Source organism: Callospermophilus lateralis, chromosome 7 (assembly GCF_048772815.1).
Source record: "Callospermophilus lateralis isolate mCalLat2 chromosome 7, mCalLat2.hap1, whole genome shotgun sequence".
NCBI classification, from domain to species: Eukaryota; Metazoa; Chordata; class Mammalia; order Rodentia; family Sciuridae; genus Callospermophilus; species Callospermophilus lateralis.
In genome coordinates this window covers 1,180,639-1,199,737 of record NC_135311.1, presented here as the reverse complement: position 1 = coordinate 1,199,737, position 19,099 = coordinate 1,180,639, and the positions used below count along the sequence as shown (strand labels likewise).

The 19,099-nt window shown below is 46.6% G+C and overlaps 2 protein-coding genes across 3 annotated transcripts in view; one reads left to right on the top strand and one right to left on the bottom strand.

The window, feature by feature from the left end:
• Rnf115 (ring finger protein 115) overlaps positions 1-1,760 on the top strand; it is an 83,835-nt gene extending 82,075 nt beyond the window's left edge. For both annotated transcript variants that reach the window (XM_076861794.1, XM_076861795.1), the window contains exon 9: positions 506-1,760. In XM_076861794.1, coding sequence (XP_076717909.1) covers positions 506-637 — 132 coding nt within the window. In that variant the 3' untranslated portion in view covers positions 638-1,760. The remainder of the gene's footprint in view (positions 1-505) is intronic.
• A 5,580-nt stretch (positions 1,761-7,340) lies between these two features.
• Positions 7,341-15,817, bottom strand: Cd160 (CD160 molecule). The gene is made up of 4 exons (XM_076861439.1): positions 15,736-15,817; positions 13,708-14,034; positions 9,713-9,850; positions 7,341-7,419 (listed from the first exon to the last, which is right to left on the bottom strand). Exons 1-4 carry the CDS (start codon positions 15,815-15,817, stop codon positions 7,412-7,414), a joined length of 555 nt encoding a protein of 184 aa, XP_076717554.1. The 3' UTR covers positions 7,341-7,411.
• Positions 15,818-19,099: the final 3,282 nt, after the last annotated feature.

Below are 19,099 nucleotides of genomic sequence, written 5' to 3'. Positions count from 1 at the left end.
GGCCTTGTGGCCTGCCAGCTGAGTTTGTCAGTAAAGTCCCATTGGTACACGCTGTGCCGATGTGTGCCTAGACTGTGGTTCTGTGGCTGCTTCTGTGCTACGTGGGTAGAGGTGAATGGTTTGAGCAGAGCGGGTGGCCTGCCAGGGTTTGCTGACCCTTCACGTACATGGCATGGAAGAGCAGTGAGCAGTCACAGCTCCTGTCGTGTCTCAAGTTGCTGTTTCTAGTTAGTTGTGTTGGGACCTCAAATGGAGTAATGGGGGAAAGTGTTACTTATTGTTTATTTGCTGGCCTAGAATTCTGTTGATTTTGCTTGAAGGGTTGTTTGGGAGATATCCTGGCTTCACGCCTTTGGAGCCCAACTCTGTTGAGGAGCTGCCTGGTCTTTTGTCTTTCTGGGTGTCGAGTCATAATTTTAGATGTTTAACTTCCAGGGTTTCTTAAGAGCTCAGAACCCTAGTTCTCAGGACGGGATGTTCATATGGATTAATGTTTCTGTTTCAGCATGACACATGTCCTGTATGTAGGAAGAGTCTAAATGGTGAGGATTCTATGCGGCAAACCCAGAGCTCCGAGGCCTCTGCAGGCAGCAGATTGAGCAATGACAGCCAGCTACATGACCGCTGGACTTTCTGAACTAAAGCCACACCTGAACCAGGGCCGTCTGTGGTAGTCTTCTTAAAACATAATTATAGATTCTCTCAAAACAAAAAATAGTAGATGGATTTAGGAATCACATAAGAAACCCCAACCCATAATATTAACGCAATGCGTGTTTTCTTCTCTGAATTTAAAGTTAGTACCTACCGATTGAATTGCATTACAACCAAATGCTCTTACTCCTGGATTCAGAGTGATGATTTTTCAGTGTGAAACTTAACTATGTGGGTCTGCCCCTGCCTGAAGAGAGTCAGTTCCTTGAAGTCTAGCGAGGCTCCTGCTGTCTGTCATGTCGCCTTGTGATGGATGTTCCCACCTCCTCCTTCAGCCTCCTCCTGCCCATCGTCAGTGTCTACAGTGACACAGAGGAACCAGAGCCCTCGAGTCCTGCGGACGTCAAGTCCTGTTGTCTCTATTGTACAGAAGCATCTGCTGTTGACCACGTTAGCAATAAGGTGATGTCAGATTGATTGAGGAATTTGAGACTAATGATCTTGTTTTGTTTTAATCCTCAGAGCACAAATCAAAGAAAAATTACAGTGGAAAGGAAAAAGTAACCTGTCGTAGACGTCAGTTTTTTAATTTTTGAAGAGGTGCCGTTTCCCTAGAAACATGACATGTCTTGAGAGTCTTCTGTTTGTGGGAATCTGATTCTGGTTCCTTTCTGGGAATGAGTTGGTCAGCAAGTAGCGTCAGAAAGACAGATGTTTAAAATCTTAAGTTCTGTGATTTTTTTTTTTTTTTTTAATGATCCTTAACTCATTGTTTACTGTTTGTCTTAAGAACCTTAATATAATTTCTCTCATAGAAATATAATCATTTCATACTGCTTCTATATCCAGTTCACTGCTTTTGGTAATTCAGTGCTCTTTAGGAATTGAGATTTTACATTGTCTTTTAATCTCTAAAGCCCATTGTTCGTCTTAGAAACTTTTCTGTTCTGCTTTGATTCTGGCAACACTTGGAATCAAACTGATTATGTGATCATGCCCAAAACAACTTGGCCTGGAAAAGGTAGGCCTTACTTTTTAAGCTAACAGTGTCCCATATGTGTGCTCTTCAAGTGTTTAAAGTTGAATAAATGAAGAAAGAATGTCAATGTTGTTTGAACTTCAGAGTCTTAAAAGGACACAGTGGGGACATACAACAGCTGTGGTGTATTAAAAGTGGCACCATTTATATGGTCATATCCGTTTTTCATGGTTTAGAATGATCAGAGCAAGACTGCCACTCTCTTGTGAATCTCTTCCTTGGCTAAGAGTCTTCTCGATCTTTGTTGACTGTCACTGGTTTAGGGGTGAGGGAGGGGGCTAAAGGTCTCTTTGTACTTTGCTAAAGGATGACAGAGTTGGAAAGGGAAGACAAAAGTGGGAAGAGTAGCCTGCTGAACTTGAGCCTGCCTCTAAAAGTTGTGACCCGGAGGTCTGGTCCAGGTGGACCCAGAGGGATGAGAGGAGCTTTCTCATGCGCTCTCGACCTCTGTGGCTGGCGGTGGCTCTCTGGGGATGTGGTCTGTGGTCAGCCAGAACTGCAGCCTGGGAGGACGCGGGCAGGCGAGAGTGTGTCACCACTATCTGACCACTGTTCAGCTGGGGTTGAAGCCATCGCAGTGTTCAGGTAGAGCACTATCAGCCATCTTGGAAAATCTGACAGCTTGGAGATTCTTGTCTGTTAAGTGTCTGATGTTGAGACAGGCTGGAGTAGTTTCACAAAGAATGGAAGCAAAGTGCTAAACAGGAATCTGCCTTTTTAATGTATAATATAGCAAGCGCCAGACTGGATTGTCTGAAGTTTTCTTCATATGTTTTGCACTGATAGGGCCATGAGACTCATCCCACTTATGAGTTTGTAGTGTTTCTTCCTAAAATGGGCAGCATCTCGGGCTTCCAGATTATTTTATGTTAAGGAGTTTGAGTTCTTCAGAGAAACACGGCCAACAGGACATACGTGTAATATAGAATTCTTTATATAAGGAAGTGACTTGTACATTCATGCAGATTCTGCAGTGGACCAGCTACAGATCTAGGAAAGCAGTTGGTATGGTTTCAGTCCAAGAGTGAAGCCTGCGCACCCAGACCCACAGTCAGGGAGTGAGTTCCACTCTGAATACCAGCCGGAGCTGATGCCTCGCTTCCAGTCCAGACAATAGGGAGCCTGAGTCCCAGCTGAAGCCCTCAGGCACGGGCTCCCTCTGAGTGGCCTCTCACTGGTGGGGTCTCCCACCTTAGGGACAGCAGTCTGCTCCGTTCTGATGTCATGTCCGTGTCACCCAGAACACACCCGGAATAATGTTCGTTGTTATTTTATTATTATTATTTTCCTAACTTAAATGCTTATTAGTGCGTTATAATGAGACAAAGTAGTTCACTTCTGACATGGTCATACACCCTTGGGGTTTAAGTTACTTCCTCTCAGGCCCCACCTGCTGCTTCTCTCCCCGCTTGCTCTCCTTCCTTTACTCCATTGGTGTCCTTTATTTATCTATTCATTTTTAATTGGTGCTTTTCTCTCTCTCTCTCTCTCTCACACACACACACACACACACACACACACACACATACACACACGTATACGTCAAGGTGGAATTCCCTGGGGTATATGTACGTGTGAACAAAGGGTGATCTTGTCACATTCAACCCACGTTTTCTTTCTTTTCTCCTCTTCCTTCTCCTTCCAGTCTCCTCCTCCTCCACTGGTCTTCCCTCTGTTTTTGTGAGATCCAACCCTTTGTTCCCCTTTACTTTGCTGTAGTTTCTGCATATGAGAGAAAACGTTTGACCCTTGACTTTCTGAGTCTGCTTATTCCATTTAGTATGATGTTTTCCAGTTCTATTTATATACCACAAATGCCATGATTTTATTGATGACTGAGTAGGACTCCATTGTATGTATATACCACATTTTCTTAATTCAGTCATCTGTTGATGGGCACCTGGGCTGGTTCCATAACTTGGCTGTCACACATTCGCTACTGTAGACGTCGATGTTCCCCTATCACTATGGTATGGTGATTTTAATTCTGGATACCAAGAGTGGATTACCTGACAGCCAGAACAGTGTCTGAACAAATATCTGGGCATCCTGTAGCCTACTCAAATTGACACAGAGAATCAACATTACAAGGTTGTCTATTTACACATCACACACCCAGTGATCCTCATCCTACTTATATTTTTCCAAGTGAACAGTCTTTGAGATATGTCTGTCTTGGCTTAGGAGACCTCAGTGGTAATGATGTGTTGTGTGTACATAACTTCTGTGTTTTTCCTTCTTAACCTAAATTAACTTGGAAGTCTTGAGATGCCTCCCATTCTAGGAAAAAACATTTTAGGTTCAGTGGTCTAACACCAGAACATGAATTTTAAGAATTAATTTTTTGGAATGCCTTGCTCTTAAATATTTCAAAACAGTTTAGATGTCCTGTCCACGTAGTGGAAGGCTAGATGACCTGGGTTTTCATGTGTTCATTCCTGTACAGCTGAAAGGCTCTACATACTTAGGATCAAGGAAGAGCTGGGTGTGGTGGCACACACCTGTAATCGCCGTGGCTCAGGAGGCTGAGGCAGGAGGATCGTGAGTTCAGAGCCAGCCTCAGCAAAAGCAAGGCACTAAGCAACTCAGTGAGACCCTGTCTCTAAATAAAATACAAAACAGGCCTGGGGATGTGGCTCAGTGGTTGAGTGCCCCTGAGTTCAGTCCCCAGTACCCCACCAAAAAAAAACCAAACAAGAAAAGAATCAAATATGATTGAATCAGTTGCTCTAATCAACATTTTACTAATTGTCAAAGAGAAAACTGTTGTGATTTTATTTTTATTTTTCTCCCTTTTTAAGTATCACACATTTTATTGGAATAATTTTCCCTTAAAAGGACGTTTGTGATTTTAGGACGTGAACCCTTAGTGTGAACTGGAGGCTTTTCTCTCAGTGCACACCACTAATGTCAGCGGCGTAGAAGGTGCCGGAGCCTCCCAGTCTGCGCTTTCCTTTTCATGTGGGTCAGGCCAGTGTGTGCCCGAGTTCTCTGTGGGCCCTGTTGACTTAGGTGGTGAAGAGATTGACTAGAAGTAAGAATCTGGTTGTCTCTAAGGGTTGAGAGGAAATGGCATGCGTCATCCTTTGTTCCTATAGTATGGTTGACTCCATTCACTGACCTGTTAACGTAAAGATCTTTGTATGTGGTGTTGGAGATCAAGCTCAAAGTCTCGCACATGCTGAGCGCATTCTCTACCACTGAGCCGCCCTCCCAGCCCTAAAATTTCTTCATTACCAAACTATACTTCTCATGACCTTCTGCATGCTCTGCTTTCTCTGGTCTCCAGGTGGTGTTTGCTCAAGAAATACAGGTGAGACCTCTCAGTCTCAACAGAATCAGGCAGGGGAGCATGGTCTGTATTCTGAATCATGATGGAACAGCCCTTGGGCCCCGTGAGGGAGGGGCACTCCCGCTGGTTGCTGGAGCTGACATAAGCAGGCAGGAAGATTGAGGGAGGAGAAGGAGCAGGATGCATATTCAAATAGACATTTGGATGTTGAGGCCTTAACCCTCCTTGCCCTCTGTGGTGGAGACAGAATGATGAAAGTGCTCTTTGCAAGAATGATCTAGTGATTTAAAAATTGAAGATGACCCATAGGAGACAGTACTCACACTGAGAATTTCCAGAATGAATCTCCTGGGTTATAAATAAAATTAAGGCATTGTGCCATCTAAAACTAAAAAAATAAAAAGTGGGGGGCAGGGTTTGGCTTGCAGTCACGTCAGCCTTTCAGCACGGGGGCTGGGAACCACTGGGTTCCTCCAATGGTTTAAAATAGAAAACAAAGAAGACAGGGTATGAAACTGGAGATACTTTCCAGAACCAGAATGGAGGCCTTGGTGGGCCCTGAAGACATCATGAGGACACACTCCGGGCCTGTCACGGATGAGGGATTGTAGGCATTCACCTTTAAGGTCTTTAAACATACAGAAGTGGAGTGTGAGCCGTGGGGATGTTTACTCCCCCACCTGCCCCGGCACTGAGGATCCAACGCAGGGCCCTGCACAGGCTAGAGTGCCCTACCACTGAGCCACATCCCCAGCTCTTTTTTTGTTTTGTTTTTGAGACAGGGTTTTGCCAAGTTGCCCAGGCTGTCCTCCTACCTTAACCTCCTGAGTAACTGGGATAACAGGAGTGTGTGCCATCACGCCCTGGTAAGAAAGACTTTTTTTTTTCTTTTTTTGGTTCCAGGGATTGAGCTCAGGGGCACTCAGTCACTGAGCCACATCCCAGCCCTGTTTTGTATTTCACTTAGAGACAGGGTCTCATTGTGTTGCTTAGTGCTTCGCTTTTGCTGAGGCTGGCTTTGAACTCACGATCCTCCTGCCTCAGCTTCCTGAGCCGCTGGGATTACAGGTGTGCGCCACCAGGCCTGACTAGAAGTACCATTTTTAAGGCTCCCAAATCATTAGATTCCTTCCCAACAAGATGACAATTATAGTCTTAGTATTTTTTAAAAATAGCTTTATTTTATTCATTTTTATTTTATGTGGTGCTGAGGTATGAACCCAGGGCCTCTCATGTGCTAGGCAAGTGCTCTACCACTGAGCCACAACCGAGCCCCACCCAGTTTTAGTATTTTTGATGAATGAGTATTATAACAAAAAGGATAACAGTAATATTTTTAAACCGATTTATCCTTATCTGCTATATCAAATCTATATCCAGTTGAAATCTAGATGTAATATCCCAATACAAATACAGACCTTTTGGTGTGTGTGTGGTGGGTACTGGGGATTTAATCCTGGGGCTCTCTGCCACTCAGCTACATCCCCAGTCCATTTTTAAAATTTTATTTTGAGACAGGTCTTGCTAGGTTACTGAGGCTGGTCTCAAACTTGTGATCCTCCTGTTAACAGTGTCCAAAATTCTTAATTTGAGTTTCAAGACCGTCCTTAATGAGGCTCTTACTTGGTGCCCACAACCCCACTTCTCACATTTGGTAGGTCCGTCATCTCAAGGTGTCTGTCTTTTGAGGACTTGCCATTAGCTCCATCTAAACATGTGCCGTCTTGTCGGGTAGTTCCAGTTATTGGAAGTATCCTGCTCCCTCCTCTGCTTAATCATGGCAGGAGATCTATCCAGAGACAAGGGGGGTTTTGAGTTTAGGAAACAAGGACTGTGAGTACTGCCCTGGGCGTTGAGTTAAAAGAGGGAGAAGTGGCTACAGAAGGTGGCAAACGCTTGGTTGGAGCTGGACAGTCATGGTCTGCCCTGGTCTGCAGAGCCTCCACCCCAGCCGCGCTGTGTGGTGCTGCCAGGCACCGTCTGTCTTCACGTCCTTCCTTCATACCCAGCCAGTCGGGTCGGGCCCGCCTGTGTTCTCACCCATCTTTGCTGGGTTCTTCTCTTTCATTTATAGTGTAAAATAAAAATTTCTTCCAGAAAAAAAATGGTGTTCTCAATTTTTTGACTTGCTTATTTCGCGGTCTTGTGGGAGGATGGAGAAAAGTTCTGTGGTAAAATACACACACACACTTACCCAATATTTGAGGACTGTTGTTAAATCCGTTTTTTTAATTTACTGGTGCGAATGTGGGGAAAAGGCAGGTTCACTCTGGCAGTAAGGAGGGGTGTCAGGGAATGTACCGACTGACCCTCAGATACTGCTCCAGACTCAGGGCGCTTGGCTTCTGTTCTCTCCTGGATTGTGTTTTCTCTGTTGTTAGATTCATCTTTCTTGACTTTTTAAAAAGTTTCTTCTGGCACAAAGCTTATAAAGCTGTGGAAAGAAGGTGAAAAGTTTATGTTATTATCTCGCATTGTGGAGTTGCAACGATGCACCTCACGCAGTAAGAGTCTGTCCTTGTCCTGGGACGGTCCCTAGGCCTTGATGACCAGAGGGAATGGAGAGGGGAAGGAACCGTAGAGTACACGTTGTCCCTCCCTGTGGGGCAGACGGGGGATCGGCACCAGCAGCGTTTCACCACGGAGCTACTTCCCAGTGTGTTTATTTTTTATTTTGAGGCAGGGTCTCATCTTATTTGCTGAAGGTCTCACTGAATTGCTGAGGCCAGCCTTGAACTTGTACCCCTCCTGCCTCCGCTTCCAGAGTGTCTGGAACCACAGGTGTCGGCTCCAGAACGCTGAGTCTCCTTGTTAGACCAGAGCTGTATCCCTGGGCAGACCCTGGGCTGACCCTGAGGAGGTGGGGAGGGAACAGACCTGTGGTCTCTCCTGGCTGCAAGGTGGGACAAAGAAACAGACCCCCCCCCCCAGAGAGTTTAGGTGGCTTCCCACACACAGCAGGGGGCTGTTGGCAGAGTCAGGAAAACCACTGAACTCGGCTTCCAGGGAGCTCCCCTCCCTTTCCTTACACATAAGCCCAGTAACTTGGTCGATATGATCCTTCTGGACCCAAGAAAATGTGTACTTTTTATTCTACTGAACATTATCTCTTCCATAATTCTGTTGAGCCTTCTGTTGGAAGAGGAGGATAAAGAAAAGGAAGCTGATAAATAGTACATATTTTCTTAATGTTTAATTCAATATTCAGCGTTGAATTTTCTTTCTTTTGGGGGGGGTGTGTGTACCTATAAAGTTACTTGAACTGAATATAGGAGAAAGATGATTAAGTGTTAGGGTTCACTTTTCACCTGACTGAGACCAGGACAAACCCTCAGAGATCTTGTTCTAGGACAACTTGGGAGCTGAACATAAATACTAGACTACAAGGAGCCAGGTTTTGTGGTTAGACTATTTTCTCTTTTAGAGTTTTTATTATACCTGAAGAAATAAAATTTATTTTATTAATAACAGTAGCCTAGGGGCTGGGGTTATGGCTCAGCAGTAGAGCGCTCGTCTAGCATGTCCGAGGCCCTGGGTTTGAGCCTCAGCACCACATAAAAATAAATAAAATAAAGGTGTTGTGTCCAGTTAAAAAAAATAATAACAGTAGCCTAATCATCCCAGGGTATTTGGATTCAATAAATTATGTTGGAAGGGTCAGACTTCTGTAGAGTTGTATTTAAATGTGGAAACTGGCAGTTCCATTTAGCAAATCCTTCCCAAGGATAAAAGGTAAGGTAGGTGTCTGATGATTTGCAGCTCGGGAGGCTGAGGCAGGAGGATCGCGAGTTCAAAGCCAGCCTCAGCAACAGCAAGGAAGGCACTTAGCAACTCAGTGAGACCCTGTCTCCAGATAAAATACAAAAAAGGGTGGGGATGGCTCAGTGGTCGAGTGCCCCTGAGTTCAGTCCCCAGTACCAAAGAAGAAAAGAGCGCTAGGACAGGTGAAACGCGCCTCAGTTACTTGTTACACAAAAGCATAATGAAAAGTTATTGGAAGTTCCAGATTTTTTTTTATCTAAGGGGAAAACCCTCTTTCACATTGTAAAGGGTGCTCAGGGGACTTGGCTACAAAGTATTTATGCAGTCAATCTGGACGTCCACTCTGTTGAGCAGCCGCACTGTTAAGACCCTCCTGCCCAAGTCCGCGTCTCGCCTTCTTCCTTTTCCTGTAGTAGGTAAAGGCACGGGGCCTCACCTTGTCGCCAGTACTTCTGTCCATCACCTGCCTCTCCCACGGCCTCCCCAGGAGGAAGTCTGACTCAGTGTGTTCCCCGGCGGTGGGACTTGAACCAGGGTGCTTGGCGGCTCCCCTGTGCACTCTACTGTCCTGAGTGACCACTTGGGACAAAACTCATGGAACCTTATAAACAAACGACCCTTTTAAGAAAGTACAGGATTCTTATTTCTCTATCACTTCCTTATTTGTTAAGTGCACGAATATTACATTCATTTTTGAAAGATGAAACAGTATTTTGTGTGAAAATTCTGAGTTTTTGAGATGGTCTCACCAAGCTGCCCGGCTGCCTTGAACTTGCTCCCTTTCCCTCAGCGCGCAAGTCACTGGGATCAGAGGCACGTCACCACTGCCAGCTGGGGAGTTTATAGGACCTTGGACTGCGTTTGAGGACATGGTGATAGCCAGGGCCCTCCCCTCCTGGAGAAAGCCCAGGCAGCAGAGGCACAGCACTCCCCTGCTCACGTGCCGGACGTCCTTCTGAACATACCTCGGAAGGCCACCAGGCTTGGGAAGAGCCAGAGCCACGGCTTTTCCTGTGGGAGACCTGAGCTGAGCGCGCCTCCACTCTGGCTGACCTCGGGGTGCGTCCTCTGTTTCAGTCCTGTCACCGTGTAGTTCCCTGTCTCTGGTTCAAAGGGGAGTCGGAAGGATGAGAGGGTCGCTCCACCTGTGCACTCTCTGCCCTGTGTAGCGGCTTAGGACAGAACTTACAAAACCTGATTAAACAACTCATAAAAAGAACAGGATTCTCACTTCTGTATCACTTCCTTATTTGTTAAATGCATGAATATTACATTCATTTTTCAAAGATGAAACAATATTTTGTGTGAAAATTTAATAATTCCCCAAGACTTAAAAAGGAATCATGGATCGAGGGAAGGTTTCACAAATCATCTCCTTTCGCATCATCTCAGAACATCTCACATGATCTCTAAGGATACCTCCCAGCATAATTCGTTGTCCAGATAAGTATTTTTAACGCGGGTGGTGGTGGTGATAACACTTAAGCAGCAATAACTATAGAACCCAGGGTTGCAAAGAGACCTTGGAGGGACTCTAGAGTTCTGCCAGAGATGGCAGCTTAATCACCTTGGGCCTGTGTGTTCCCAGCTCACTCACGGACCGTCTTCTGGAGCGGATCAAGAACGTGACGTAAGTTAAAATCTTGGATGTTAGAATACATATGGGTTTTTATCATCTACTTGCTGGGCAATTATAGCACCTACTTCAAGAGCACGTGGAGAGAAAATGAAATAGCATTCAGCACAATGCCTGGCACATAGTAAGCACTCATGACGTGAAAAGCCTTGTTTAGTGATGTCCCCTGTTACCTGTCTAGCCCTACTAGTTTCCAAAGGAAACCTGATTTCCACAGCTAGGGATTACCTGATGTGCTCTCATGCTTAAATAGGCGGGAAGGATGAGAAAGGCATTCTTTGTTAAAAAAAACTACCACAAGCAGAAACTCTTAGAATGTATTAGGAGAATGTGAATACTAGACTGTAAGGAGCAAGGACCACACTGTACCTCATAACTCTGGGAGGCCTGGCACTGTACCTGGGATACATTATAAATATTTGTTAGGCAAATGGAAAAGGGTAACCATTTATTTAATTAGAGCAGAGTATTCACAAAGTAATAAAGTTTTGCAGAGCCTCCAGTGCCAGGATTAAAAAAAAAAAATGCCTTATACTTTCTGAACAGTAGTGGTGTGGCATATGCAGATTAGCATTTTAGTGTGTGTGGCAGTGTGTAGGTTGGGTTGGAGGAAGAGACTTGCGAAGCGTCTTTGGGAAGCAAAGTAGCTGACTGGCTTAGGGATGAGAACCACGGAATCGCGAGGCCTGGTTGACTGCTCCCGCCCGGCCCTTCGTGTCAACCTTGTGCTGGGATCAAATGGAACCAAGGTCTGCGTTGAGAATCCTGTGCAGAACTCGGGCTCCGGAGGGCAGCGTTGGTGTCCAGGAGACGGTAGGGCGTCTGGGAGCCACCCTCCCAGACGCCCTACATCAGTGGGGATGTTTACAACAAAAGAGACTAAGGCTGGGGTGTGGCTCAGCGGTGGAGCGCTCGCCTAGCACAGGCGGGACCCAGGTTTGATCCTCAGCACCACCTAAATATAAAGGCATTGTACACCCAAAAAAGAAGTAAATATTTTAAAAAGAGAGGTTGAAGCTGGAGAGGTTAATTTATGGGTCCTTTGCAAGGAGGTACAGGGATGGATCATGAGGGTGGATGCAGATGGGGGAGAGAGGAAGTTGAAGGGGTGAAGGGTCTTAGGAAGGACTCAAAAGGTAAGAGGAAGAAATGGAAGAGAGAAGAAGATAAAAGAAATCTTATAGGTGGGAGGACCCTGGGGACAGGTACAGAAGCCAACGAAGGGGAGTTTGAGGAAGGAGCCAGTAGTTAGAGAAGGGCCAGATGCCGCAGCTTGGTCAGGAAGACCAGGAAGCAGGGAAGAGACTGGATCCGAGGAGTGGAGCCCCGCGCCGTGGCACACGCCTGGGATCCCAGCAGCTTGGGAGGCTGAGGGAGGTTGAGGGAGGCTGAAGCAGGAGGATGGCAAGTTCAAAGCCAGCCTCAGCAATGGCGAGGCGCTAAGCAACTCAGTGAGGCCCTGTCTCTAAATGAAATACAAAGTAGGGCTGGGGTGTGGGTCAGTGGTGGAGTGCCCCTGGGTTCAGTCCCTGGGACAGAGAAAAAGAGTGAAGTACAAAATCTTAAGTTAATTAGTAACCAACCATAGGATACGATGAGGACATTTGTCAAATAGCTCCTTACTAGGTTTTTATTTGGTGGGGGGAGGAGAGGATAATTTATTTTTCTTGAAGTTAATAATTAAGACAGTGTTGGAATTTTTTAGATGATATTAGCAGTCCTTTTATCCTCCTAGATTCATCCCCTAGATGACGACTGCCAACTCTTTTAAATGTCTTATTCCCTAAATACTATGCTCACATTGCCACTTGTTAATAGTGCAGCTTGAACATTACTGTCGACCTTCTGTTGTGCTGATGATGATATGGTTCCCTCTTTCCAGTGCTGGGGATCGGGCCCAGGCCCATGCATGCTAGGCAAGCACTCTACCCGCAGCCCAATTCAGATTCTGTAAATGTTATTTTTGCAGAGTAATGTGCAGTTTCTTTTTGAAATTTTATTTTTTCTAGAAATAATAAACACCTGATTTTAATTTTTTTTGCTGACAGAATTTCCAGGTCCAGGTCATGAATCTTTTTATCAGATTTGTCATAGGTCTTCAGAAAGGTGATCTGTTAATTGCCTTTACTCCCCAGAGCTCTCCTTTCCAAAGTCCTCCCTTGCTCTCTTCTTTTTCCCCCTTTTGGCCTCTTTTCATTCTAGAGTTTCCTTCCCTCTTCCCTCTTCCACGTTCTTGGAGCCCGTGTACCCACTTACTCTAAAGTCCCCGTGAAAGGCTAGGTGTTTTGTCATTCATCTGAAAGGATCTCTTCTTACATTGATTGGTAGTTTGGCTGCATACATTTGGGGGGGGGATAATTTTTTTTTTCCGCAGAATATGGAAGACTTGCTCTATCGTCTGGGAATACGGGAACAGAGAAGCACCCTCTGTTGGGCCCACGATGAAGTTGGGGCTGGGTGGCCATGTGCAGGCAGTGCCAAGGTAGTAATGGACCAGAGGACACGCACAGATGCAGCAGATGTGCAGAGGCCTTGCTGTCTGGGAGAGGTCGCGGTCCCGAGCGCCTGGGTCCTGTCAGCTCCTGGTGCTGTAGGGGTACTAGGTGCTGAACCCAGGACCTGCCCTCATCAGGCACGTGCTCCACCACAGAGCCACACCACCTGTCCCCTGTCAGCCTTCTGATTTCTGATTCTGAGAAACAGCTGAAGGCAACTGTATGATATATTCTGCTGTCTCCGCCCACACCCTGGAGTCCGCGGTGGCTTGAGTAGGTTTCTGTTTCTTGCAACTAAATGCTCCTTAAGTCAAGCCCCCATTTTATCTCAAATGCACCCCTGCCTTTTTAGAAATATAGCCATATCTTAAGGAGGACTCTGAATCAGGGTTAGGAAGCCTAAACCCCACGCCTCTGCCTGTTTTTACTAGCCCCAGCCACTTATAATGCCATTTATAATGACAACCCCACTGTGACTCAGTCCCCCAATAAAAATAAGATGGCCACTCCCAAGATTTTTTTTTTTTTAGTTGTTGATAGACCTTTATTTTATTCATTTATATGTGGTTCTGAGAATGGAACCCAGTGCCTCACACATGCCAGGCAAGTGCACTGCCGCTGAGCCCCAGCCCAGCCCAGACTTTTTGAATTAAAGACAATGAGATTTCCTTTGCGTGTGTGTTTTGAAAAATGGCAGTATCTGCCAGTGGGAGCGATGGCAAAGGATTGAGTGACAAGAAGGACCTTCCCCAAGATGGAGAGTACCTATCTCCAGCTGTCAGTCCTGCTCCCAGCCTGCCTGATGGCATCAGGGATGTCAGGGACTTACCTGGGACTGAAACAGAGAAAAAACGGCCTTGAAGGCGCAGACCCAGCTTCTGGCTCCTGGCACAGCATTGGTACGTCCCGCTGTCCCCTGGCGTGACTCTGTTGATGGTGTACACCAGCTGAGAGGACTTCTCACCGACATCGTCCATCTCGGGGTCCCTCTTAGGTCTCAGCTGCTTCAGGCTGGCCTCAGAGGAGCAGTCCCAGGATCTGTCTTTGCACAGAAACACGATGGACCCCTCGGCCTCTCCTCTCTTGTGCCACAGTGTACAGATCAAGGTCAGTTGCTCTCCGAGCTGGGAAGCTGAGCTGGTGAGGTGTAGGCCTCCTGGAACGTGAAGAGCAGGTTACCTGGGGGGGGGGGCAGGTAGGGCAGCTCGGGCCATCATGGCTGCTTCCATCACGGGAGGTCCTTAGCCCAACCTAGCGGCTACACTGGGAGACGAGAGACCAGTTCTGACTCTGACTGCAGGCCAGTTACCTAGCTCCTGTGCAGTGAGCAGCGTGTGCACCTGGGAAGGGGAGTCAGAGACAGTGAATCAGCTCAGCTCCACACTGAGCACTCGGGCCAGGGATGTGATGGACAAGACGGGGCTTCACCAAGAGTTTACCGCCTAATACAGAAACAGATTAGCAGAAAATCATAGCACACTTACTGTCATGGAGGGGTCTTAGAGATTCTTGCATCTATCCAAAAGAATCAGGAAAACGTCACAGAGAGGTTTTAGTCCTTGAGGGAGACGTAAGAGTAAGCGCCTGGGTCCCGTCAGCTCTTGGTGCTGTGGGGTACTAGGTGCTGAACCCAGGCCTGCCTCCACAGAGCCACACCACCTGTCATTCTCTATGACATGAAAGGGTGAGGCAGAGGCCTCCAGCAGTAGAGAGATTTTAAAATGGCCTTCATGTGGAGTCAGAAGGAGGGCTGCCTGGAAAAGCAGACAAGTCACTGAGGGACCATGATTCTCAAAGACGGTGAATCTCTGCTGGTACAACTGCAGACTTGAGGGCCTTATCTCTAAGTGATCTACAGCGTGGACACAGAAAGGGAGAAGACAGACAGTGGGACGAGCCCGGGGTGCCGCTCTGGCCCCCAGGTGCCGTGACCTGACTTTCCAGCCCACTGACCTGCCGCGCCTGTGTCCCCTGCTCTCCTCACGTCCCTCCATGCAGTTCACACTTTGTGACCCAAGGCTGCAGGCTCTTCTGTCCGCCCTCCGCTGCTCCCTGAACCTTGATTCCTTTCAAAACCCAAGCGTCGACCACCTTCAGCTCTGCTAAAAATCCACCAGGCGGGTACTGGCCTTGCTGCCCCCCACCCGGGGCCTGCTTGTCCTCGGTGGCCGTGGTGAGCTAAGTCCACTCCCTTAAAAGAGCACTTCATTGGGCCTGGGGCTGGGGCTCACGGGTAGGGCACTCGCCTGGCATGCACGAGGCCCTGGGTTCAGACCTCAGCACCACATGAATGTAAAGTAAAGATATCGTGTCCACCTAAAACTAAAAGAGAGATACTAAAAAAAGAGTACTTTAGCACCTAGAGCCCTATCTGAGGGAAGCCTGCATCCCATTAATTCAGAAATGTACTCACTTCCATTCTCCACATTCACTGATACAGGGTCTTTATTAGAATGCTTTCTTATACACCTAATCCTCACTGTAGTCATGGAGACAGGTATCATTGTCACCATTTTATAAATAAACCCAGGCACAGGTCACTGGGTTGCTAAAAGTGGCAAGACTGTATCATGTGGGTTTCAGATCCAGATCTCATGAACGCGCAGCGCGTAACAGCCTGAAGGAATCTTATGGCCCAGTTACGAGGCCCTCTTCAACGCGTGACCGAGGGAAGGTGTCCGACAGAGAAGGCAGCAATGCTAGTACAAGTGAGGAAGAAGTCACCGTCCACTGGTGTCAGGAAGAGTGGGCCCTTCTCTTACACACACACACACACACACACACACACAGCAACACTTGGAATCACCCCTCCCCATGAGCCCCGGTCCCCTGGAGGCCCCTCTCCCTGGGTCCTCACCCCCAGGCTGCATGTCCACAATTGTCAGCAGGATGACCAGGGCACAGCAGCCTCTGCCAGGTGCCGCCAGTGTCCTCCACATGGTCAGCAGCCGCGGGAACTTGAAGTTAATGTCCGTTTTGCTGATGTCCTTGGCCTTGAGCTCCTGAAAGCACAGGGAACCCACTAGACGGAGCCTTCCAGACCTGAGGCCCGTCTCCCTGATTCAGGCCCTCGTTCGGTTGGCTGCGGCGAAGGTGGAGGAGAGTCAACCGGGCTGGGGCTCGCAGCAGAGCACTCATCTCGCACACGCGAGGCCCTGGGTCCCATCCTCAGCACCACGTGAAATGAATACGTGAAGATATCGTGTCTATCTTGAAAAGAGTCTAGTGGCCTGGAAGTGGGACCGCAGGCCCAACAAGGTGTTGGGCAAGAGAGAGGCCCAGGGACACACGGACGCCTCTCTCACAGAGGGTCTTTTTCTAAGTTAAATTGAATTTCTGGATCAAAGAATATGCACACTGAGTCTTTTTCTACCCTAGTCATCTTGCTCTCCAAAAGCTGTTGATATTTAGATGTTCACCAGGAATGCTTGATAGTGTGCATCTGCTCATGCCCTTGCCTGTGTTAGACTTATTTGTATTTTACACTTTTTTGCCAATCTGAAAGATGAAAAATTAGATCTTACTGTGGTTTTATTTGCATTTCCATGACTGGTGAGGTTGAAGATCTTTTTGTGTGTTTATTGGTCATTAGTATTTCCTCTTTTATTAATCGCATGTTCATCTTTTTGCATTTTTGTAAAACTCAACTTTTAGGAGCTTTTTCTATATTAGAGATATTAATCTAGCTGCTATTTCTTTTTCCTTTGGTGCTGGGACTGAACTCAGGGACACTTAACCACTGAGCCACATTCCCAGCCCTATTCGTATTTTATTTAGAGGTGTCTCGCTGAGTTGCTTAGAATCTCTTTTTTTTCAGTCCTGGGAACTGAAACCAGGGGTGCTCTACCACTGAGCTAAACTTCCAGCCCTTTTTATTTTTTATTTTGAGACAGGAGCTCATTAAATTGCCAAGGCTGGCCTTGAACTTGTGATCTTTCTACCTCTGCCTCCTGAGTAGCCGGAATCTGAAGCATCACCACCACACCTGGCTGAACTTTTAAAATTGACACATGAGCTGGGATGTGTAGCTCAGTGGCAAAATATTTTCATAGCAGACTGAAGGCCCTAGGTTTGATCCTCTGCACTACAAACAAAAACAAAAAAACAGAAAATAATAAAACTGGACATACGATTATTTATGCATTTATGAGTATGGGAGTGTTAATATAGCAAATGTATAATGATCAAACCAAGATAATCAGCATTCGCAGCTCCTCAATAATCTCTTTGTATTGGGGATCTTAAAACTCCTCTCTCCTAGTTCCTTATTAAATATATGACATGTACAGCATTTGTGAAACCCATTGTTAAATATATGATGCATATGTACAGAAATGTATTTCATATACACATTGTTGTAGCCACAGTCACCCTGCTGTGGGTCACTAGAGCTTCCTCCTCCTGTCTAACTCTATTTTGGCACCCATTATCCAACCTCCTTGGGTCTTCCCTCCCCTTTCATGGCCTTAGTGACTACCATTCTACTCTGTTTCTATAAATTCAATATTAAAAACATTTTCTGCCAATTCGTTCTTTGTCTCTTATTTATAGTGCTTTTTTTTTCTTAAAAATTTACATTTGTATGTAGTGTTAAGTGAATAATTCTTTTTAGTTGCCTGAGTTTCCAATATTGTTTAAGAAATTTCCCTTGGCTTAAGGTTATTGTTCTCTTCCAATATTTTTATTGTTTTACTTTTTAGTAGATGTGCTGCTGAAGTGAGCACCATTGTTTACTTTTATTTATTTATTTATTTTTGGTACTAAGGATTGAACTCAGGGGTGCTTAAACACTGAGCCACATCCCTGCCTGTTTTTTTATTTTGAGATGGGGTCTCACTAATTTGCTTTCAGCCCTGCTAAATTCCTGAGGCTGGCCTTGAATTCTAATCCCCCTGCCTCGGCCTCACAAGCCTCTGGGATTACAGGCGTGCGCCACTGTGCCTGGCTACTTTTTATATCTATATCTTCTAATGGCCACTATGAAAAATTACACCTGTATCAAAAAACACAAACTGAAAGACAAGACAAAAACCCTGAGTGTCATCAATAGGAAGATGATCAATGAATTATGATCTGTACAACAGAATATCACGCAGCCATATGCCCATGACTCTGTTTTGGTTCCTAACGGGTGGCATGTCCTTTACAAGGGGAGTGGAGAGGGACACAGCTGCAGAAGAAGCAAGGGAAAAGGGGACTTTTTGTGGGTACTGGGGATTGAACCCAGGGTGCCCACCCACTAACCCACGTCCCCAGTCCTTTTTGTTTTGAGACAGGGTCTAGCTAAGTTGCTGAGGCTGCTCTCAAACTTGCAATCCTCCTGCCTCAAGCCCCCAAGTCACTGGGATCACAGGTGTGCGCCACCACCCCCAGCTCAGAAAAGGAAACCGAAGAAGTAAGAAAACTCAAGAAGAACTCACAGTCAAGGGTTGAGAAGAAGCTTTGTGGACCTCAGAAAGCTCCTGAGAAAGGCTGACGGCAGGACCCCGACCCAGAACCTTGTCACTGACAGAGAAGCAGGTCTCTGGTGCACCGTCTGCTCGCGGCACATTGATGATGAACAAAGGGGCGATCCAAGCAACCGCAGGCACGTGTCTGAGGGGCATCTCCTGGAGAAGCGCCTCAGGGAGTCCTTCAGGATGGATCCCAGAAAGAGGCAGTGCCCCCACAGGAGACCACAGTCCCCTGCGGGTCAGCGCCCTGAAGGCCTTCCAGTGGGAGAGGCGCGAGGCGCAGGACAGTGACCCTGGAGGTCCTGACCTTGGTAGGCTAGGCTAATGGGGGGCTCTGCTTTTTGTGGTGCTGGGGATGGAACCCAGGGCCTCACACGAGCTAGGCAGGTGCCCCACCCTGAGCCGCAGCCCAGCCCTTGTTTTTTTTTTTTTTTTTAAACAGAAAAGACGTTTTTAAACATTTGAAAATAGAAAAAGGCTTATAGAATATTAATCTGTTCTTATACAGTGGTACAATGTGTTTGTGCTTTAAGCTAAGTTTTATGAGTCAGATTTTAAAATTAAGTCCATAAAGTAGAAATGTTGCAGTGAGCTAAGGTTGGTTTATTATGGAGGAAAAAAGGGTTATCGGTGTGAGTGGCCAAGTGGACAGTGTTATAGAGTCTACTGTAGTGTGCAATAGTGGCCTCGTCCTTCATACGCACCCACCCAGAGCAACGCACTGCTCCAGTGCTCTCAAGCCCCGTCCACGGGAGCAGGCGCTGAGTC